Consider the following 20,368-nt stretch of genomic DNA (forward strand, 5'->3'; position numbering starts at 1 on the left):
CAAATTCAAATGACTCTGATAATCTGTGTATCATTTATATGTATCAAGCTCACTCTTAGATAAATAATAATTACTTGGCAATTGATACACTGAGAAAGAAAAGAATTATGGTTGGAGAGTGGATTTGTATTCAATGGGAAACCTGTGGAAATGATGTGACTCTGGGATGGCCCCCCTGTGCTGGAGTGCTCAGGCTTTGTGCTGCTGTCAAGCCACCATGCTGGGGAGGAGGGGATCCTCAGACTGCCAGGCCATCATTAACTGCAAGAGATGAATTTTTTTGTTCGACAAAGAGGAATGATTTCTTTTCTTCAAATATAAGATGACGTTAGTGACATTCCCTCCTTTCTGTTGCTGTTTTGGAAATACCTGCAAATCCTCCTCGTATCACTAGACATTCTTTTGTTTCTTGGCCATACTTTTTGAAAAGGCATCAATAACTTGAGAGCAGGGTTCCCTGGATTCTACTCTACTAAGACTGTATCACAAGAAGTTCTTTTCAAGGCTCAAGTCACAGCAGATCCTGTCTTGGCCAGGCCGCTGGATGCTTCCTCAAGGTGTACACATAGGAAAGGACAGCTCTGCTTGGGTGATTCACCCCACCCAAGAGACAGGAGAAGAGTAAGGAGACACAACAGGGGCCAATAAGCTCCCTACCATTCTAGAGCTCCCTACCAACCATTCTAAAATGTAGAAAATTGAAGCAGCCGCCAGGCTGGTCAAGCAGACTTAGGACGCTGATGCACACAGGTGCTGTCCACATCCCTTAGCACCCTCCCAAACCCTCACTGTCCCGCCCTCCTAGTTATCTTCATCCACTCACCAGGCCTGGCCCTCACCTCAGGATTCACCTTGAAATGGTATAAATGAACATGTCTTCAACACTCCCTGATTGCCCATGGTACAGATGAAGCTCAGATTCCTAAATCCCAGGGAAGAGCGCACTACTGTGCCCTCCACAAAAAGCAAACAGGAGGTGTCCCTGCCAGAAGCAGCGAGGGACGTCAGCTCGCCCCTACCCTACAAAGCAGCAGGAGCCTAACAAGTCTTTGGGATCTCGGCCTGTTCTTCTCATTATGGCTCAAATAATGTACCTAAATTGCTGTAAAACAAATTCCACTGCAATGAATTTTAGGGCCAGTACTGTATCAAATACGGTCTGGAATAAGAAGATCACACAGAGGGGGGCTTGGACATCTGTTATGGACAAGGAGGCTGGGATGTCAGGGGACCAATCTTTGCAAGGGTGTTTGGTTCAAAGTCATACTTTGAGTGGTTTTAACAGGGGTAGTATAAAGTTACACCTGTCCTGACTCTGAAGGCATCTCTTCCCACCCCAAACACCAGGAGAATAAGGCAGGACGGGAAGGGTGGAATTGTGTGCATCTTTTTCCTTGGTAAGTTCAAGTCATTAACCAACAACATCCAGCCAAGCCAGCCAAGCCAGCCAAGCCCAGCTCAGAGCAGGGACACACGGGAAACCAAAATGTGCCTTTCCCCCCGCACCCCTCCCCTTCCCTAGACCCTCACAAGCAATGACCCAACAGCATGAGCGGCTGTTCCTAAAGGCTCCCTGGACCTTAAACCTGCCCTGAGCCCCTTGCTAGGGAAGGTGCGTCAAGCCCATGAGAGTGGAGCCTGCGAGGTAGGGAGGAGGCTGAGGAGAACCTGGGCCACAGCCACTTGCGTCTGCTGCTGCTGCTGCTGGAGGAGCTGCTGGAGGAGCTGCATCTGGTGGTGTGTGGACAGCGGCGTCCCTGTGCCCAAGCCTGGGGGCTTTGAGGAGGAAGAGGGAAGCAGTGTCCTGGGCGGGGCTGTGAGCTCGGGCTCCTGGGGCTGCGGGGGGCCCTGCAGGAGAGGAGAGAAGACACACGGCAGGTGAGCTGGGGCCTTCTTCAGTCCCTCACCCCTATAATATACACAGCACACACCCGGGGGAAGCGACATGGCAAACGACAATGCTGTGCCTTCGATGCTGATGGGGACAGAGCTCCAGGGTATAACTGCCTGGGCTGGGAACGCTCAGCTAGAAAATTGTATCTGGACTCCTCGGTAACTGCTCAGATGTGATGGGATGCAGCCCATGGGTACCACCTCAGCTCTGGTCATCACTTCCAGTTATACCCCACTGGTATAGTTCTAGTTGAAGTTCTAGACGTGGAAGTATCTATTTCAATAAGGCACAGCTACCTACCACCCCCGCTGAGAGCAGGAAGGAGGCAGCTTCAACCACCAGGGTCAGCCAGGCCCCTCATAAGCTGGGCCCTGCAGGAGGAGCCTCCCTCAACCCCACTGCCTCCTGTCCCAGGGACAGCCACCAGGGAAGGAAAATGGGACAGTGGTCTGGAGAGATCCTGGGGACACTTTTATGAATACAGTTGCTACGATTCACAGAATCAACAGCAGGTAGGACGTTCTGCTTCTGGCGGTTCTGCTGTCCGTCCTTCATGTGTGTAAGGGGAAGGCCCCAGGGACGGAGGGCTCTTGCTCATAGAGGACAAACTGGGTACCAAGAAAAATGCAGTTAGGAGTGGTTAGCAACTCCCAGAGGTCTCAGCCATCTCACCTATAAGATGTTAGGTGGAGTTCAGAATAATTAAGGAGGTCTTTCCATTTCTAACAGCCAGTGGTCCAGTTTCCAGACCCACGGTGCCATGATACAGAGTATCAATGGCACACAGTCAACAACTTCAGGGAGGGAAGGCCCCGACTGAGCCTGCTCCATTAGCTATTAAGCCACAGGGAATCAGATGTGGATATCCAGGGTGAGCCTTGAGCAAACACTATGCAGGGAGGAGATGCCATTAAGCGTAGAGGGGAGGAAATGAAAGGGATCTGGTAGTAGTGAGATTCTGGGGGGCAAAGCCTCTCCGGTGTGATAGCGCTGCAGCATCCTGGCACCCAGCAGCACCACGCGTCAACACGGGGGCTGATTCTGGAAGTCAGGCCCCTCTGACAGGCAGTGAGACCTGCCCTGGCAGCACTACCTGCCGAGGAGCACCTCACTCAGGTGCTGAGCCAGCAGGGCCCAGGAGGAGACTGACGGCCTAAGGACACACATGTGCGGGTCACCTGGAGGGGCCACCTCCTTCCTACCTTGGAGCCCGTGTGGGAGCCTCCTTCCTTCCCTACAGCGTCCAGGTCAGTTACCCCGCGGCTGAATTCTAAGATGTCATTCCCTGGGAGTGGGACATCCACTGCGTCGATGTCCGTCTCCTCCGCGGTGGCTGTGGAGGCCCTCTCTGCTCCGGTGAGCTGGCGGCCTGCACAAATAACAGGGGGGTCAGGGAAGGGCCACCACAACAAAGTCCTCCTCTCCCCAGATTTCAGCTTTCAGGTATGGCAAGCCGAGGCTTCCTGACAGTTTTATATCTTTTTGCTCGAGTATGTTAATGTCCAGATCAATAAAATGTTTCCACCTTAATATCTTTTCAAAATCAAAGGGAAAATTTCCTCAAGCCTGGATGTGACAGCTTTGCCAGGTTAACATGTTTATGCTGACAAGGTTGGGGATGCTGGAAGAAGGGGGTGATGGTTATCCCCACCTCATCCCAGCTCAGGAACAGAAGCAGCGGAGGGAGAAAGCCCAGACAGGAGTCGTCTGGCCTGGTGGAAACCTGTCGGACAAGGAGCCAGTCGCCTCACTCCCCAGGCCCCAGTCTCTTCACCTGTACAACCAGAGCCTCAGTTAGGCGGACAGGGAGGGAAGGCCCCAACTGACTGTGCTCCATTAGCTAAGCCACAGGGGACCAGATGTGGATATCCAGGGTGAGCCTTGAGCAAACACTGTCTAGGGAGGAGAGGCCATTAAGGGTAGAGGGGGGCAGGGAGAGGTCCCATCTTGACACAGTGTCCGTCTCCTGGACCTCAGGGCCTGCCTGATGCTCCCGCCAAGAGGCCAGGGGAAGTGGCAGGGGTAGGAGTGGGGCTGCCTTTCCGCACCTTCCTCATCTGATTTTTCTGCTTCACACTTTTCTTCCTCCCCATTAAAGACATGACCACACCTTTAATCACCTGCACAGCATACAACTTAGTACCAGTAAATGAAGGTCCCATTATTTCTTGTTATTCTTCCTTTCCTGATCCTATTTCTTGGACTCTATAAAACACATCTGATAGTTCCTGGGCATTTCAGAGGAAATGCCTTCCTTCTTTACATTTGGGATTAGGTTCATCACTACTGTCTTTGAATAAGATCTCTCAAGAGTTTTCAGAGACCACACTGAAAAAGGAAAGAGTTAGAAGGGAGCAGGAAACACAGACAGCTGATAGGTACTGTGCAGCTCGCCCAGCAGCCAGGCCTCAGTCATCTGAGGGCCCGCCTTGCAGAAGTTCTAAGAAGTTTTTCTGGGTAAACCCATGAAAGTCAGCTGGGGAAAAAAGCCTGGTATTTAAAAAGTACACAGTAGGCTTAATTCTCCTCCTGGCTGCTCCAGGAGGTCAGGGTACCTGGTGAGGGTTGCAAAGGCATTTAACAGAAAGGATGGTCCTGGGCATGGCTCCTCTGCCCTTTGGTAACCAGCAGGCAGGCAGCGCAGGGAGCAGCCCACCTTTTGCCACACCCCTACAGAAGTGACCTTCTTGACGACCAAGGGTTTAGCCTGAGAGGCAGAGGGACTAATGGATAACACGTGGCTGGTTTTTGGCAGGTGAGTGGTACTGAGAACTGAGCATCTGGTTTTCTATTTCTGTACAGGAATAAATGGGGTGAAATTTCCATCCGTCCTCAGGAGCTGGGCTTCTGCAGTGCTGTGTACTGAGCACATGGCATCAGACATGCCTGACCATCGACCCGAGGCCATGGCTTTGTCCCAGTCATCTTTCTCCTAAGGATCTGATACAGAGAAAGTGTCCATAAATACTGACAAAGGCAACAGTGTTGTGACGGGGCAGCAAAACAGGGAAGTGTGCTGTAGGCTTCACAACTTCTCACCCCTGGAGGTTTTACTGATGAGGACTCAGAAGCCCCAGATACAGGTCTGGAGATTCCCCTGCGAGGCCAGGTAGAATCAGAAAATCTCTCAGGTTCTAGCTCTGCTTTTGGTGGAATCATAAAAACACAAACTGCTCAGCTATTCTGTCTGTACTAGTGCAGTTCCCAAACTAAAGTAACTAAGCACAGACCACAAGCGTGCCTTCTGAGAGACTTCCTGCCACGCAGATGATCACATTTGGAGTCTTGTCTAGTTAATATAGACAAGACTTATCTGTAAGCCGTGGGGAGGGAGGGAAGGGCTGGGGCAGGCAGACAGGACACCCTAGACAGAGGGCTGTGATCCCTGTGTGCCTGTCAGCACATCACGCAAGACAGGACCTGGAGGAGGAACTCCCAGCTAATGGTCCTGTCAGATAAGGGAGGAAAGCTGGTATCTGCTACTGTCCTGGCACTGAGAAGCCCAAGGGACAAAAAATGGCATCAAAACAACTTCTGGCAATTCCAGAGAGAAGAAAGACCAAGATTGGGGGGAAGGCCAGTGCTGCTGTCTGAGCTGCTTCATTAAACTATTTTTATCTAATACATAAATAGTAGCAAAAAGCCATCAGGCATATGCTGTCTGACAATTAAGTTTGCAAACTTGCCACCATGTGCTTTCAGTGGCAGCACTGCACAAACAACTGGGTAAGGTTTCCTACCTCGGTGTATCAGTGCCTCATGTTAATGAGGGGTGGTGTCTTGCTGAGTGCCGTTCATTATTGTCGTTGTGTGTTTTGTGTGCTGTCACAAGAATGTTGAATTAGAGCAACAAACAAAAATTGGTAAATTTCTTGTTACACTTGGCAAGAGTAGATGTAAAATCAGGGACATGTCCGTCCATGTTTGTGGGAGTAAGGCCACGGAGAAAACGGCAGTGTAAAATGGATTACGTGTTTTTCTAAGGGGAGAGAAAGTGTCAAGAAGAGAGGTCAGGGCGGTCAGTATCAAGCAGAACTGATGAAAACATTGCAAAAATTCACTGAGTCATTCATCAAAGTCATCAGCTGACTGTGAGAAGCACAGCAGAACAAGTAAACATCCGCAGAGAAACAGTAAGGAAAATCTGAACCGAAAATTTATGGCAACAACTCATGGCTCTTATATCATGAGAATGCACCAGCTCACACCGCACTATCTGTGAGGGAGGTTTTTTTTTTTTTTTTTTTTTTTGCAGTTTTTGGCCACGACTAGGTTTGAACCCGCCACCTCTGGCATATGGGGCTAGCACCCTACTCCTTTGAGCCACAGGCACCGCCCACGTGAGGGAGTTTTTAGCCAGTAAACAAATAATTGTATTGGAACACCCCCTCTATTTACCTGATCTGTCCCCTAATGACATTTTTCTTTACCCAAAGATAAAGGAAATATGGAAAAGAAGACATTTTGATGACATCCAGGATATCAAGGGTAATACGATGATGGCTTTGATGGCCATTCCAGAAAGAGTTCCAAAAGTGCTTTGAAGGGTGGAGTAGGTGCAGGCATCACTGCCTAGCTTCCCAAGGAGAGTACTTCGAAGGTGACTGTAGTGATATTCAGCAATGAGGTATAGAGCATTTTTTTCTAGGATGAGTTCACAAACTTAATTATCAGACCTCATATGCTTATTTCATTCATTTATTTCATACGCGTTTATTAAACACCTTATAGAGAAAATCTAAAGGACATTGAGGATAAAGATGAAAAAGAAAAACCTGTGTCTTCAATGCTTCTCCAGCCTGAGAGAGAAAATAGACACAGAGGACAGCTGTAGCCTGAGTTTGTTCACCTGCCAGGGAGCTACCCACAGTGCAGGACCACAGAGGAGGATCGACTAACTCCCAGTGCAGAGGAGAAAACACCAGAAGGAAGAGTCCCAGCTAAGGCAGGTGAAGAAATGGGCAGGTGTGGCGCAGGGCAGGGGAAGGCATCCCAGGCAGAGGGCAAAGCAGGTGCTAAGGTGGACATCTCCTCATGTCGGGGATAAGGACCATGACTCCATAAGGAGGCCTGATCAGGGAGAGTCAGGACTTTATCCTGAAGGACTAAAAGCAGATAATACCAAAAGATTTTCATTGCGTAAAATTTCACCCTAGAGCTGGTATAGAGCAGTGACTGTCAACAGGTGTGCTGTGGCACACTGGTATGCCGTGAGAGGATCTTAGGTGTGTCGTGAAAATGTTTAAAGATCATTAATTAAATCATTTTCAAAAGAAGTTCAAACACAGTAAATATATTATTTTTTAATTCTTTTTTTTGATCAACATAATTTAAGTGTGCCATGGCAGTTTAACTATAGGTTCAAGTGTGCTATGAGATTAAAAAGGTTGAAAAACACGGGTAGAGGATAGATCCAGAAAGGACAAATCAGTAATCTAAGTGATAAATATGAGAATGAAAGCTAAGAGAGCACCAGTAACACAGAGGAGAGGGGACAGCTTTGAAGAATCTTTCGGGGGCAGAAATCACAGCACCTGCTCATTGGAGCAACAAACGGGTAGAGATACGTGTAGGGGGGGTTCTAAGACTTCTGAAGTGACTGAGTGGAGATTTGCACCTGCCAGGGAAAATCCAGAGGGAAGAGGATTATGGCTATGCAGATGAGTTCAGTTTTAAACCTGCTAAAATTGTGAGTCTGTAAGAGTAAAGTGGAGTTGGCCACGAGGTGGTTGGTTATGTTATGGACCGAATGTGGTATCCCCCCAAAATTCCTGTGTTGAAGCCCCAACTCCCAGTGTGATAGGATTTGGGACCTTTGGGAGGTGATGAGCTCATGAGGGTGCAGCCTTCATGATGGGGTTAGTACCCTTCTAAGAAGGGACATGAGAGATCTCCCTCTTTCTACCACGTGAGGACACACAAGAAGGCAGTTGTCTGTAAGTCGGGAAGACAGTCCTTCCCAGGAACCAAACCCGCCAATGCCCTGACTTTGGATTCTCAGCCTCCAGAACTGTGAGAAATAAATGTCTGTGGCTTCAGCCACCCTATCTTTTGTATTTTAGTGTGGCAGTCCAAGTAGACTAATAGAAAGTCCAGGAAAAAAGTCTGGCCTAAAGATAAATGTTAGTGAAATCCTAGGAAGTCAGTAAAAAAACACCCGGGAGCAAGTCCAGGAGAAGTTCCAGTACTTCAGGGGTAGACAGAAGACAAGTCTCCAAAGGCTGCTGAAAAGCAGGGAGCAGAGCCCAAAGGAAGGGCGTGGGCCATTCCCAGGTCTGGCTGGTAGTTTCTAGAAGGGCTGGCAGGGCAGCAGACATCAGATCGCTGGACTCTGAAGAGCTAATGGCAAGACTGGGGAGAAAACAAGGAAGTAGTGAGTACAGCCAAGTCTTACAAGAAGCTTGGCTGCCATGGGAAGGAGAGAGAGGCCACAGGCTGGGGAGATAAGGGACAAAGAAGGTTGATTTTGTTTTATTTTTAAGACAGGAAAGACTTGACCATATCCATCTGCACTGGGGACAATGTCAGCACATGGGCATAGCAGAGGATTTCAGTGAAGATTCGGGAGTGTCAGACAATTGACAGCTCATGGTTCCAGAAGAGGCAAGGTGGGGGTGGAAAGCACAGGGAGGTGAAAGGATCAATTGTGTACAAGAGAAACCCGCTGTCCCCTGTGGCAGAAGCCGGGGAGAAGCAGGACTGCGGAAGGGCGAAGTAGCCCTGGCCAGGTGCAGGCGACACACATCCGGGTGGCAGCTCTTACAGCCCTGTTCAGTGTCACTGAGCTAAAATGAATAGTCCTGTGTTTTAATGCAGAATGTGGGTTCTGCCAGGCAGTAGGATAAGAAGAAGAATAAGGGGCAAGTGCTTGAAAAGGTTTTTTTTTTACCTTAAAATTTCAATCGTAACTTTAAATGTCAATTACACTTACTATGCACCAGGCACCATACTAGTTAAAGGGTTTTACAAGTAGTGGAGTATACTTTACCCCAAATGCTTGGGACCAGAAATGTTTTTAGATTTTGGATTCTGGAATATCTGCATACATACAATATCTTGGGACTGGAACCCAAGTCTAAACATAAAATTCACTTATGTTTTATATATATCCTATTTAGCCTCAAGATAGGTAATTTTATACTACATATGTATTATAATTTTTGAACAATTTTGTGCATGAAGCAAAGTTTGTGTACTCTGAACCTTCAGAAAACAGGTTATCAGTGGTGAAATTTTTCCTCTCATGCCACCCATGTGGCATCATGTCAGTGCTCAAGAAGTTTCAGATCTTGGAACGTGTCTTGAGATAAGGGATGTCCAACCTATATTAACTCATTTATCATCATAACCACCCTGAGAGGTGGTTATTAGAGGTGGGTGGGTACGGAAGTGGGGAGATACAGGTCAAAAGATTCAAAAGTGCAGCTATGTAGGGTGAGTCCAGATCTCTAACATACAACATGAGCACCTTCGTTAATGATACTGCATTATATTCACAATTTGTCCTCAGAGACTAGATTTTATGTGCTTTTGCCACATTAAGAAAAGTTTTATTTTAAAGATGTTCTTTTCTACCAGAGGGCTTCAAGCCCTTTCACATATTGGATTGTTTGCAGTGGGGGAGGAGGGTGGCTTCCAAGGCAATGGGAATCTCTCCCGGGAAACCCTCTCCAGGAGCAGTCAGAGAAATAGCACCAGGCTCAGGAAGGCAAGCTGAACAGGAGTAGCGGCCCCACCTGGCTCTGGGCCCCAGGAACTGGCCAAGGGCAGCTGCTGACAAAAGATACAAAAGGGGAAGGTAAACACTGCATTAAATGAAAAGTTCCCAGACATGGAAAATGAGATTCCTGTTAAAACCCATCAACCAAAAGTTCTACCGTGGAGCCTCAAGGTGGCTCATTACAGAAAACAATCCTAGCAGAGTCCATAGATGCTTGTAGGGGAAGCAGTTACGAAAAGAAGACATTCCTGGCAGTTTATAGACAGTAAAACATGAGAGCAACTTGAACAGGAAGTGACAGTGGAGCCGGGCCATGAGCACCTTTCCTGATAAGAAAGCAATTCCAGTCCCAGATCCAAACACTGATTCCCATTGCTCACATTCCCAGAACCTTTAGCTGTATGGCCACAGTCCCATGCTGCAGCCAGAAGGTGCCTGACTCATCATTTACTAGTAACTTGGGCCATCATAAAATTATGGTACTGAGAGGTATTGCCTACCTCCCCCACTGGACAGAGAGGTCATGTAGCCTAGAGGCAGCATGTAAAACTAGCTAAGTAGCTCACTCTTACTGGGCACATCTTCTATCCTAGGCAGCCTGCTCATGTACACACCCTCTCACGATACTGGACAGAGGAGAAAAGATCCAGAGAGAATGTGGAGTTTGCTGAGGATAGAGGTAGAGCTGGGATTCAAGTCCTGTTCCTGTTGTCCTAGTGACAAAACCCAAGCCCTTAGTGGCTTCCCTAGCCCACTGCTGGGCACTCTCTCCATCACGCCTCACTCTGCCTCTTCACTTCCGTGAGGGTTCATTCTACCTAGTGGCTGGGCTAGGCCAATACAGTACTGGCACCCAGATAGTTGGTCAAACATCATTCTAGGTATTGAAAGTATTTTTTGAAATGCAATTAACATTTAAATCAGAGGGCTTTGAGTCAAACAGATAAGCCTACATGAAGTGGCCAGGCCTCACCCATTCAGGGGAAGGCCTCTACACAACAGGGACTGGCCTATCTGGATGGAGGATGAGGGAATTATGCCACAGAGGGCCTTTGGATTCAACCTGCTACTCCTTTTTGGGTCTCCAGTGTGCCAGCCTATCGTACAAATTTTGGATTTACTAATACTCCACAACCACATGAGCCAATTATTTAAAATCAATGTCTCTCTCTCTCCCCTCAATTCCTGTCACCCCACTGGCCACAGCCTCTCATACACAAGGGGAGACACTGAAGCTTCCTCCTCTCTGCAGAGATGTCAATATGACCTATAGAAAGCACACTCAACCCATGCTTGACCTCCTGAAAAAGACACCCTCTGTGCTCTGTTTGACATCTTAAACCTTAAAGATACTCTCCTGGGCCAGATGAGTTTTCCTACGATGGACTCAGATGTTCCTACATGTAGAATAAAAATTACATTCTTCTGACTTGTGGACATTGATTTTATATCCTGAAACATTACTGTATTTGTATATGCCAATAACACAACTAATGAGAAGCTAATTAAGGACACAACTCCCTTCACCATAGTTTCAAAGAAAATGAAATACCTAGGAATATACCTAACAAAGGAAGTGAAGGACCTCTATAAAGAAAATTATGAAATCCTCAGGAAGGAAATAGCAGAGGATATTAACAAATGGAAGAACATACCATGCTCATGGATGGGAAGAATCAACATTCTTAAAATGTCTACACTTCCCAAAGCAATCTACCTATTCAATGCCATTCCTATTAAAATACCAACATCATACTTTCAAGATTTGGAAAAAAATGATTCTGCATTTTGTATGGAACCAGAAAAAAACCCGTATAGCAAAGGCAGTTCTTAGTAATAAAAATAAAGCCGGGGGCATCACCATACCAGATTTTAGGCTGTATTACAAAGCCATAGTGGTCAAGACAGCATGGTACTGGCACAAAAATAGAGACATAGACACTTGGAATAGAACAGAAAACCAGTAAACGAAACTAACATCTTACAACCATCTAATCTTTGATAAACCAAACAAGAACATACCTTGGGGGAAAGACTTCCTATTCAATAAATGGTGTGGGGAGAACTGGATATCCACATGTAAAAGACAAACTGGACCCACACCTTTCCCCACTCACAAAAATTGATTCAAGATGGATAAAGGACTGAAATTTAAGGCATGAAACAATAAAAATCCTCAAAGAAAGCATAGGAAAAACACTGGAAGATATTGGCCTGGGGAAAGACTTCATGAAGAAGACTGCCATGACAATTGCAACAACAAAAATAAACAAATGGGACTTCATTAAACTGAAAAGCTTCTGTACAGCCAAGGAGACAACAACCAAAGCAAAGAGACAACCTACACAACGGGAAAGGATATTTGCATATTTTGAATCAGACAAAAGCTTGATAACTAGTATCTGTACAGAACTCAAATTAATCCACATGAAAAAAGCCAACAATCCCATATATCAATGGGCAAGAGACATGAATAGAACCTTCACTAAAGAAGACAGATGAATGGCTAATAAACATATGAAAAAATGTTCATCATCCCTATCTATTAGAGAAATACAAATCAAAACCATCCTGAGATACCATCTAACCCCAGTGAGAATGGCTCACATCACAAAATCTCAAAACTGCAGATGAGGGCGTGGATATGGAGAGAAGGGAACACTTTTACACTGCTGGTGGGACTGCAAACTAGTACAACCTTTCTGGAAAGAAGTATGGAGAAAACTCAAAAAACTCAAACTAGACCTCCCATTTGATCCTGCAATCCCATTACTGGACATCTACCCAGAAGGGAAAATTTTTTTTTATTATAAGGATACTTGTACTAGACTGTTTATTGCAGCTCAGTTTACAATCGCCAAAAGGTGGAAACAGCCTAAATGCCCACCAACCCAGGAATAGATTAACAAGCTGTGGTATATGTATACCATGGAATACTATTCAGCCATTCAAAAAAAATGAACTTTACATCCTTCGTATTAACCTGGATGGAAGTGAAAGACATTATTCTTAGTAAAGCATCACAAGAATGGAGAAGCATGAATCCTATGTACTCAATTTTGATATGAGGACAATTAATGACAATTAAGGTCATGGTGGGGGTGGGGGAGGGGGAAGGAGAGAGCAGAGAGAGAAAGAAGGAGGGAGAGGTGGAGAAAGGAAGAGCAGAGAGAGGGAAGGAGGGAGGGGGGTGGGGCCTTGGTGTGTGCCACACCTTTTGGGGGCAAGACACGATTGTAAGAGGGACTTTACCTAACAAATGCAATCAGTGTAACCTGGCTTATTGTACCCTCAATGAATCCCCCAAAATAAAAAAGAAAAAATAAATAAAAAGAAAAAAAAAATTACATTCTTCTTAGGGAGAGTAGTACTGAGATGACACCAACCAGCTGAGGTTTCATGTATATCAAAGTAATTTGGGAAACTTATCTCCAAAAGAATAACAAAATGGAGGGGTAAACATAGTTGGTAGGCTTGTCGTTTCAATACTGACCTCCTATTGTAGCCGAAAGAGTGTAACTATGCTGCCTCTGCCTATAGCCATGGTCACCATCAATATCTCCTCATCAACACTCTGTTCAGCCTTCTGAACAATTCCATCTACTCTCTCTACATCCCAAATGTCGTCATTCCTTACTAAGGGTGCTGCTAAAAGCCACTCCTTGTTGGAATCTCTACTCAATCTCCATGTTCATTTTGGGATAGAGGAAGCATTTAACAAATGCTTGTTGACAATGACTAAAACATGCACACTCCTTGGCCACACTCACTGTTTGTCCGTGTTTATTCAACAAGTATTAACTGTGCTAAGAAGTCCCTACCCTCCCAGAGCTGGCACTCCACTGAAGATACAGGACACTACACTGTATCTCCGGTATAGAGTGAAATAAATGCTAATGTTAACTGCATCAGCCAAGAGTAAAGTGAACATAGGAACCCAGAAATAAAAAAGTATTTACATTTTCTAGAAGGGGGACCAGGCACAATGGCTCATGTCTATAATCCTAGCACTTTGGGAGGCTGAGTTGGGCAAATTGCTTGAGCTCATGAGTTCAAGACCAGCCTAAGGAAGAGCAAGACTGTGTTTCTACTAAAAATAGAAAAACTGAGGCATGAAGATCACTTGAGCCCCAGAGTTTGACATTGCTGTGAGGTCCCAGGGACTCAGGCTGGGGACCGTGGAGGCTTTGCTGTCTATCTCTAAATAAATAAATAAATAAATTTCTGGAAGGGGAAGGGAAGAGAACAGGAGAGTGGGAGCTTGAAGTCAAGCTTTCTGGACGACATGAAGTCAGGGCTGAAGGAGGAGTAGATGTCTGCAAAGTGAATGCAAGGACCCTTGGCAGAGGTAATGGCTCTGACAGTGGCCAGAAGGTACACGGTGGGCAGGAAGAAGCTTAGGGTACAAAGGTTGAAAGAAAAGGCTGGAAGTGATCCCTAAGGAGCCCATATTTTTTTCCCCAGGAAGAATCCTCCACAGTGTCCCAGGAAATCACATCAACCCACCTGCCCAGCCGACCACTGCAGGGGCTGGAGGGGGAAGGAGAGAGCAGCTCCAACTGCAAGCAGGAAATAAGATCAACTCCTCGATGCCCTGTGAAATACTATCCACACAGTTGTTCTCTCCAAAAGGCTAAACCATGTAATACTGATCTCTCTGGCCAGCAGCTGAGGCAGGTTCTGATTAGGTACTTGGAGATTAGATCAAGCTCCTCAGACAGCAGTCCTGTGATAATAACAGTGTTCACAGCTCCTGCAACCTCCCTGTGCCCAACCCCTTTCACTCCAGAAGTGACTTCATTCTGAGACAATACCCTTTCCTTTTTGGTTAGAATTTCTGTGTACACATGGATGCTATGACTGTGGGTTTCTGTGGGATAAGGAGTCACCTTACTTCTCTCTTGTCTCCCTCACTTTTATTGAACAGTGGCACTCTGTTACCAATGAAAACATCTCGGTGATCTTAACTCACTGAGGGGAAAATAATGTCAGGTTTTGGAAATTGGTGACCAATGTATTTCCAAAATACAAAAGTTATAAAAGTATAGTGAAAAGTAAATCTTCCTGCCACTTTGGCCACTAGGTCCTTTCCCCAGAATGAACCACAGTGACCAGTTTCTTGTGTACTATTCTGGAGATATTTTATGCCTAACAAACATGGGGGTGTGCACGCAGGTATACACGTATCAGCTACATACATATATATGTATATACCTGCACGCACACACACATTTATAGCTATGTATTTTTAATATACTTAGTAGCACATCAGTTCTAAACCTTGATATTTTTAAATAAACAAAATATCTTTAAATAACCTTATATCAATTTCAGAACCAAATCATTCTTAATGGCTGTGCAATATTCCATTATTTGTAGTGTAATTTATTTATTTAAACATCCTCGCTAATCCTTTGGTTTTATAACAAATTCTTTGCTGCATGACCTGACATCTGTATCACGTCATACATGTACAGGTCTACCCTTAGGATAAATTCTTAGAAGAGATTTTAGAGCAATTTGAGGGTCTGTGAACTTTTGAACTTAATAAGATTTCCACATTGTCTTCCACAGGGACTTTACCTCTACCATACACTAGCATACACTGTTGGGTCTACATCTGAGTTTCTGTTCTGATCCATTCCGGCACTGATTCCAACCAATTTTGCCTACTGTAAATATAATTTTACCTACGTAAGCTTTCTCGTGCTTTAGTATCAGGAAAGTCATTCTTCTGTTATCATTTTTCCCATAATTTTTTTCTATTCTTATTTTTTAAATTTTTATATATTTACTTTAAAATAATAGTTAACATGTATTTAGTGCTTCCTGTGTTCCAAGCACCAGACTCAGCATTTTATTTATTCATTTTTTGAGACAGAGTCCCAGTATGTCACCCTCAGTAGAGTGCCGTGGCGTCACAGCTCACAGCAACCTCAAACTCCTGGGCTTAAGCGATTCTCTTGCCTCAGCCTCCCAAGTAGCTGGGACTACAGGCACCTGCCACAATGGCTATTTTTTGTTGCAGTTGTCATTGTGGTTTAGCAGGTCCAGGCTGGGTTTGAACCTGCCAATTTTGGTGTATGTGGCTGGTGCCATAATTACTGTGTTATGGGTGCTGAGCCAGACTCAGCATTTTAAGCATATCAGCTCCTCTAACTGTAACAATAGTTCCATGAGGTAGACACTACTATTATTCTTATTTATCAGCGGAGGAAATGAAAGCACAGAGAAGTTATAGAACTTGCTCAAGATCACACAGCCAAGGACTGGTGCGGCCAGGACGCAATGCAAGAGTCTGTTTTCCCAACCACTTTGCAAACCTCATTTGCAAAATAAGATTTATTTTGTTGTTTTCTAACTTTTGAATTGGGTGCTTACTTCACTGGACTTTCATGATTTGTCATCTATTAATGGAAATAGTTGAAGCTTGGGTTTTCCTGAGTACTGTTTTAGCAGTGTCCTGTAAGTTTTGAGTATTACAGCTTACAGTGTCCTGTAAGTTTTGAGTATTACAGCTTACAGTGTCCTGTAAGCTTTGAGTATTACGGCAGTTAGAAATCTATATTGTCATGCTAAATTTAGGGATTAACAAAGGAAGAATTAACATTTTTATGATGTTGAGGTTTCCCATACAAGAATAGGGCATGCCTATTTGTTTAAGATTTTTTTTTCATATAAAACATACACATTTTTTATTGTGATTACTTGCAAGTATTCTTTTCAAATTGTTATTTTAGGGCATTTTTGTCCTTCCACTATGACTTCTAAACAGCTGCTGCTGGAATATATGAAAAACAGAGATACCCGTATGTGACATTACGACTTGACTTCTTAGCTTAACTCCCTTTTTATTTCTAATAGTTTTCAGTTCATTTTCTTGAGTTTCACATGTTAAAAATTAACTATTAATTTTTACCTGTTCATATCTTGCTGCTACTACTTTTTTTGCATTTTTGTTAAATCATACAGGTAAAAGACATCCTGGTCTCACTCTTGACTTTCAATGAGACTTAAAAACTAGGGAAACTGTTCACATTGAGGGCTTGTAGAACTACAAAAGTCAAAAATTTAAGAAACCCAAACCACTTAGATAATTATAAATTGATATTCTGATTCATTCTATGGGGATGGCTTATTACTGAAATCTTCCCTGACATCAGACTGGGTAACATAGCAACTCCACCTTCAGAAAGTGTCCTCTGATATCCAGCTTAAATGCTTCCTCATCTAATAATTTAAACATATTTCATTTGTTATAAAAGTAACACATTTTCCTTGAAGAAAATTTGGAACCTAGAGAGAAATATAAAAAAATTAAGTGTTTTGTAAGTGAATTCATACTAGCCTGGGGCCTGGGGGGAGCACCCCACTGGCCCATAGTCCCTCTCCATCGCAGCCAGCAGGAGCCTACCTGGGTCCCCCGAGCTGTTGCTGTTCCTCTCACTCTCCCCGTCTTCCTGGCCATCTGCATTCTGCTGTGTATGCTGCAGGCTCAGCTTGTGGCAGACCTCAAAGGCCTGCCCCACCGTCCGGACAATCCGCATGGCTTGGCTCTGGGAAGGAGAGAGGAGAAGTGAAGGGCATGGAGACGCTGCAAGAACACGAGAGGCCTCTGGATGGATGAGGCTGTGCAGGGGACACGAGGACAGAAACTCACAAAGCCAGGGAAGGAAAGAGATGGGATCCTGAAATAGTCCAGAAAATAGCAACTGTCACGCAGTCTGAAAACAGTCAACTGAAAGGACACAGAGCAAATATATCAATTCCGGGCTCAGCCCCTGTTTCTTCCTCCCAAGTGTAACAAAGCAGTCAAATAGGCTTCAGAATCTTTTGCCAACCATTATCAAATGGTCTACGGGGTCCATCAAGCTAAAAGGAATTCAGCCTTGTTTATTTTTTTGCCAATACAAATGTAGGGTTTCCCTGGAGCTCCTGCAGACCAAGAGCTGTGGTGATACAGGGCTTAGAAGCCACAGCCTCCACAGCAAAACCAACTGGGGCTCAGCATCCGAGTCCCTTGGAACACCATAGGCAGCTAAATCTAAGGTGAGCCTTACCGGGTCTTATTTCAAAGACATTGCTCCCTTGAGTCTCTTCTGTGGCTGCTTCCTTTCTTTAGTCCTGCTATTTAACCTCTTCCTTTACAGCCCAAGAAGAGAGCTTGGTCCTAGCTCCCCAAACGCCACGACTTAACTGGGAGAGGAGAGAGAAAGGCCAGAGGAGCCTGTTCCTGAACAGAGCCTTAAGCAATCCAGGCAGGCTGGGATGAAGAACCACAGGCAGGGTTTTCAGGGTGCAGTCTCCAAGGTGGATAACCAACTCCAACTTGATGATCAGTCAGCATTTGCTTTCTTCAAGGACAAAAATGAGTGAAATGTGAAATAGCATTTCAGACCTCAGAGGTCTCAAGTACCCCATCACTGCAGGCTGCGGTTTATATAATCTAATTGTGACTGTCACCCTGTACTCAAGTCTCACATTAATCACGTTTTAGATGATCTGATTTCAGGTTAGCCAGGACCATCTGGTGATAGTCCATTGATCTACATTCAAAATCTCCAAAGTAACACCAGCTTGGGTCAAGCAGAGCTTCTTATCTGCATCAGACCGTGGGCATTGCTTCACCAAACTCGTGTTTAATGATTTGGTAAGGTTAAGAGGCCTTGTTGAGGATGATAAAACAAGCTTCATTTATGCTTTTCAGCATATTAAAATTAGTTCATATTTCTTCTTGTCTTCATGAACCCCCAGGGACTTTGGAACCCCATGAATGGAACTCCTTGCTCTGGTCTGTTCTCGCTAGGTATAACTTCCAAAATGGCTGCCCTTGCCATCTCCTCAAGCCTGGGGCCATTTCTACTTTCCTTCCTTTTTACTCCAGGCAAGAGCATCCATGTTAATGTGACGAGGCATCTTGGCCAGTCCTCGTCCATGTGTCCACTGCGGCTCTCAATCTACTTCCTCAGCTCAAGCCACCCCCTAGAAGTGACTGTCTTAGAGCTCAAACCTCTCTTAGCCCATTAGACTAACTCCACCGACACTCTCCACTGGTCTCCTACCCAGCACATCCTGACATTTCTGGGTGATGAGAACCTTACGTGAGGCCAGGCAGGTAGACTTCTTGAGCTCAGGAGTTTGAGACCAGCCTGAGCAAGAGTGAGACTCCTTCTCTACTAAAAATAGAAAACTAGCCAAGTGTTGTGGTAGGTGCCTATAGTCCCAGCTTCTCAGGAGGCTGAGTTAAGAGGATTGCTTCAACACAAGGGTTTCAGGTTGCTATGAGCTATGGTACTATAGCACTCTATCCAGGGTGACAGAGTGAGACTCTGTCTAAAAAAAAAAAAAGAACCTTAAGTAAAGCAGGAGAAGATGAGTAACTTCTGTGAGGTTCCCCATCACCCACTGGTGGATCAAACCTATGTCCTCTATGACCTTAATTTCCTTCTGTGTCCCCAGTGTGGGTTCAGGCCCCTTCTCACGCCACAGACTTGCAGAGTCTGAGAGACCACTGTGCTGTCTGCCCAGGAAGTTGAGAAGCAGCAAGAATCCTTCTAAAGCACAAAGCACCTACTGTTTGCACTCCCAAAACATACAAAGAGGCATGATTTAGAGGGCACAGTCCCTAATAAACCTGGGCCAAGAACACCTCAGCTTCTTTACCTCCTTCAGCCATGAAGCTGGGGTTCATGGTTGAAGATTAGGAACTCTGGTTAGAAGACTGAGCCAGGAAGCTCAACTCTGGGGTAAAAAGGGAGAAGAAAAGAAGACTGCTCTACCCAGAAGCCTGATTCCTGTGGGCCTCCTCAGTGCTTCTTTTATGCTTTAGTCCTTTTATGAGAATAAAAGTAGACTGCCTGTGGTTGATCTTGTATAGCAAAGCACATTACTAGCTCACCAAACTTTAGATATGGCTTTATTCTACCGAGTACCCATTAAAGAGAATCTCTCCCACCCATCCCTCCTCCCCCGCCACCTTCTCTGACCTTAGGAATTTTGCTCTCCTAGACATCTCTACAAGAGGTGGAAAAGGTAAATATTTCAGGTTCTAGAAATAAAATGTGGCAAGTCTAAATGATATGTAGAGATTAAGCGTTTAATTCTATTACGTTCTTGTCTTACATGAATTAACCCAGACACTGCCTACTGAACAAATGTCTGAAAAGACTGAGTTAGTCTGATCTATATATCATTCCCAGAGCACAGATCCAGTTTCTCTCTTTTAAATACACAGATATATAGAAAATTCCAATTTCGTTACTGTGTGCGTTGCTATAAAATCTCAGGTTTTTTCCTAAGGAGGACATATTACAAATTACATCATCTCTGTAAATCATAGACACTTCCCTCAACTGGCTTTTAAGATGATATTAAAAATTTCAAGGTCTTCAAACAAATGTTCCTGATCTATGGGATTACAAAGGGGTAGGAATTAAAGTTCTAAACTTGCCTTTGGAAGGAAACACTCAGACTTACTTTTTTTTTGATCCTTGACCACCCTCCCCCACCCCACTCTCAGACTTAAATAACAAAGTGGAGGTAGTGAGAAATGACTTCACAGAGCCCTGCATTTCCCACGCATCACAAGATTACAAGTGGATAACAGGATACACTCAGAACCGAGCACTTTAAGAGCCTAGACTCTGGCTCAAATCTCTATTCTGCCACCTTTATCAAGGACAAACATGTGGGACATGCCCACAGGTTCAACTAACTATTTATAGACCCAAAACAGATGGAAGTGGGCTGGTCTT

The 20,368-nt window shown here is 45.0% G+C and overlaps 1 protein-coding gene across 10 annotated transcripts in view; it reads right to left on the minus strand.

Annotated features, from left to right (window-relative positions):
* Positions 1-20,368, minus strand: part of NOS1AP (nitric oxide synthase 1 adaptor protein) — a 318,633-nt gene that overhangs the window by 39,138 nt on the left and 259,127 nt on the right. For all 10 annotated transcript variants that reach the window (XR_008383255.1, XM_053607757.1, XM_053607758.1 and 7 more), the window contains 3 exons: positions 17,029-17,170; positions 3,097-3,263; positions 1,669-1,848 (listed from right to left, as the gene is read on the minus strand). Coding sequence is in view for 9 of the 10 variants with exons in the window: in XM_053607757.1 (XP_053463732.1) it covers positions 1,669-1,848; positions 3,097-3,263; positions 17,029-17,170 (489 nt within the window). In the remaining variant the exon portion in view is untranslated. The remainder of the gene's footprint in view (positions 1-1,668; positions 1,849-3,096; positions 3,264-17,028; positions 17,171-20,368) is intronic.

Source organism: Nycticebus coucang, chromosome 10 (assembly GCF_027406575.1).
Source record: "Nycticebus coucang isolate mNycCou1 chromosome 10, mNycCou1.pri, whole genome shotgun sequence".
NCBI lineage: Eukaryota > Metazoa > Chordata > Mammalia > Primates > Lorisidae > Nycticebus > Nycticebus coucang.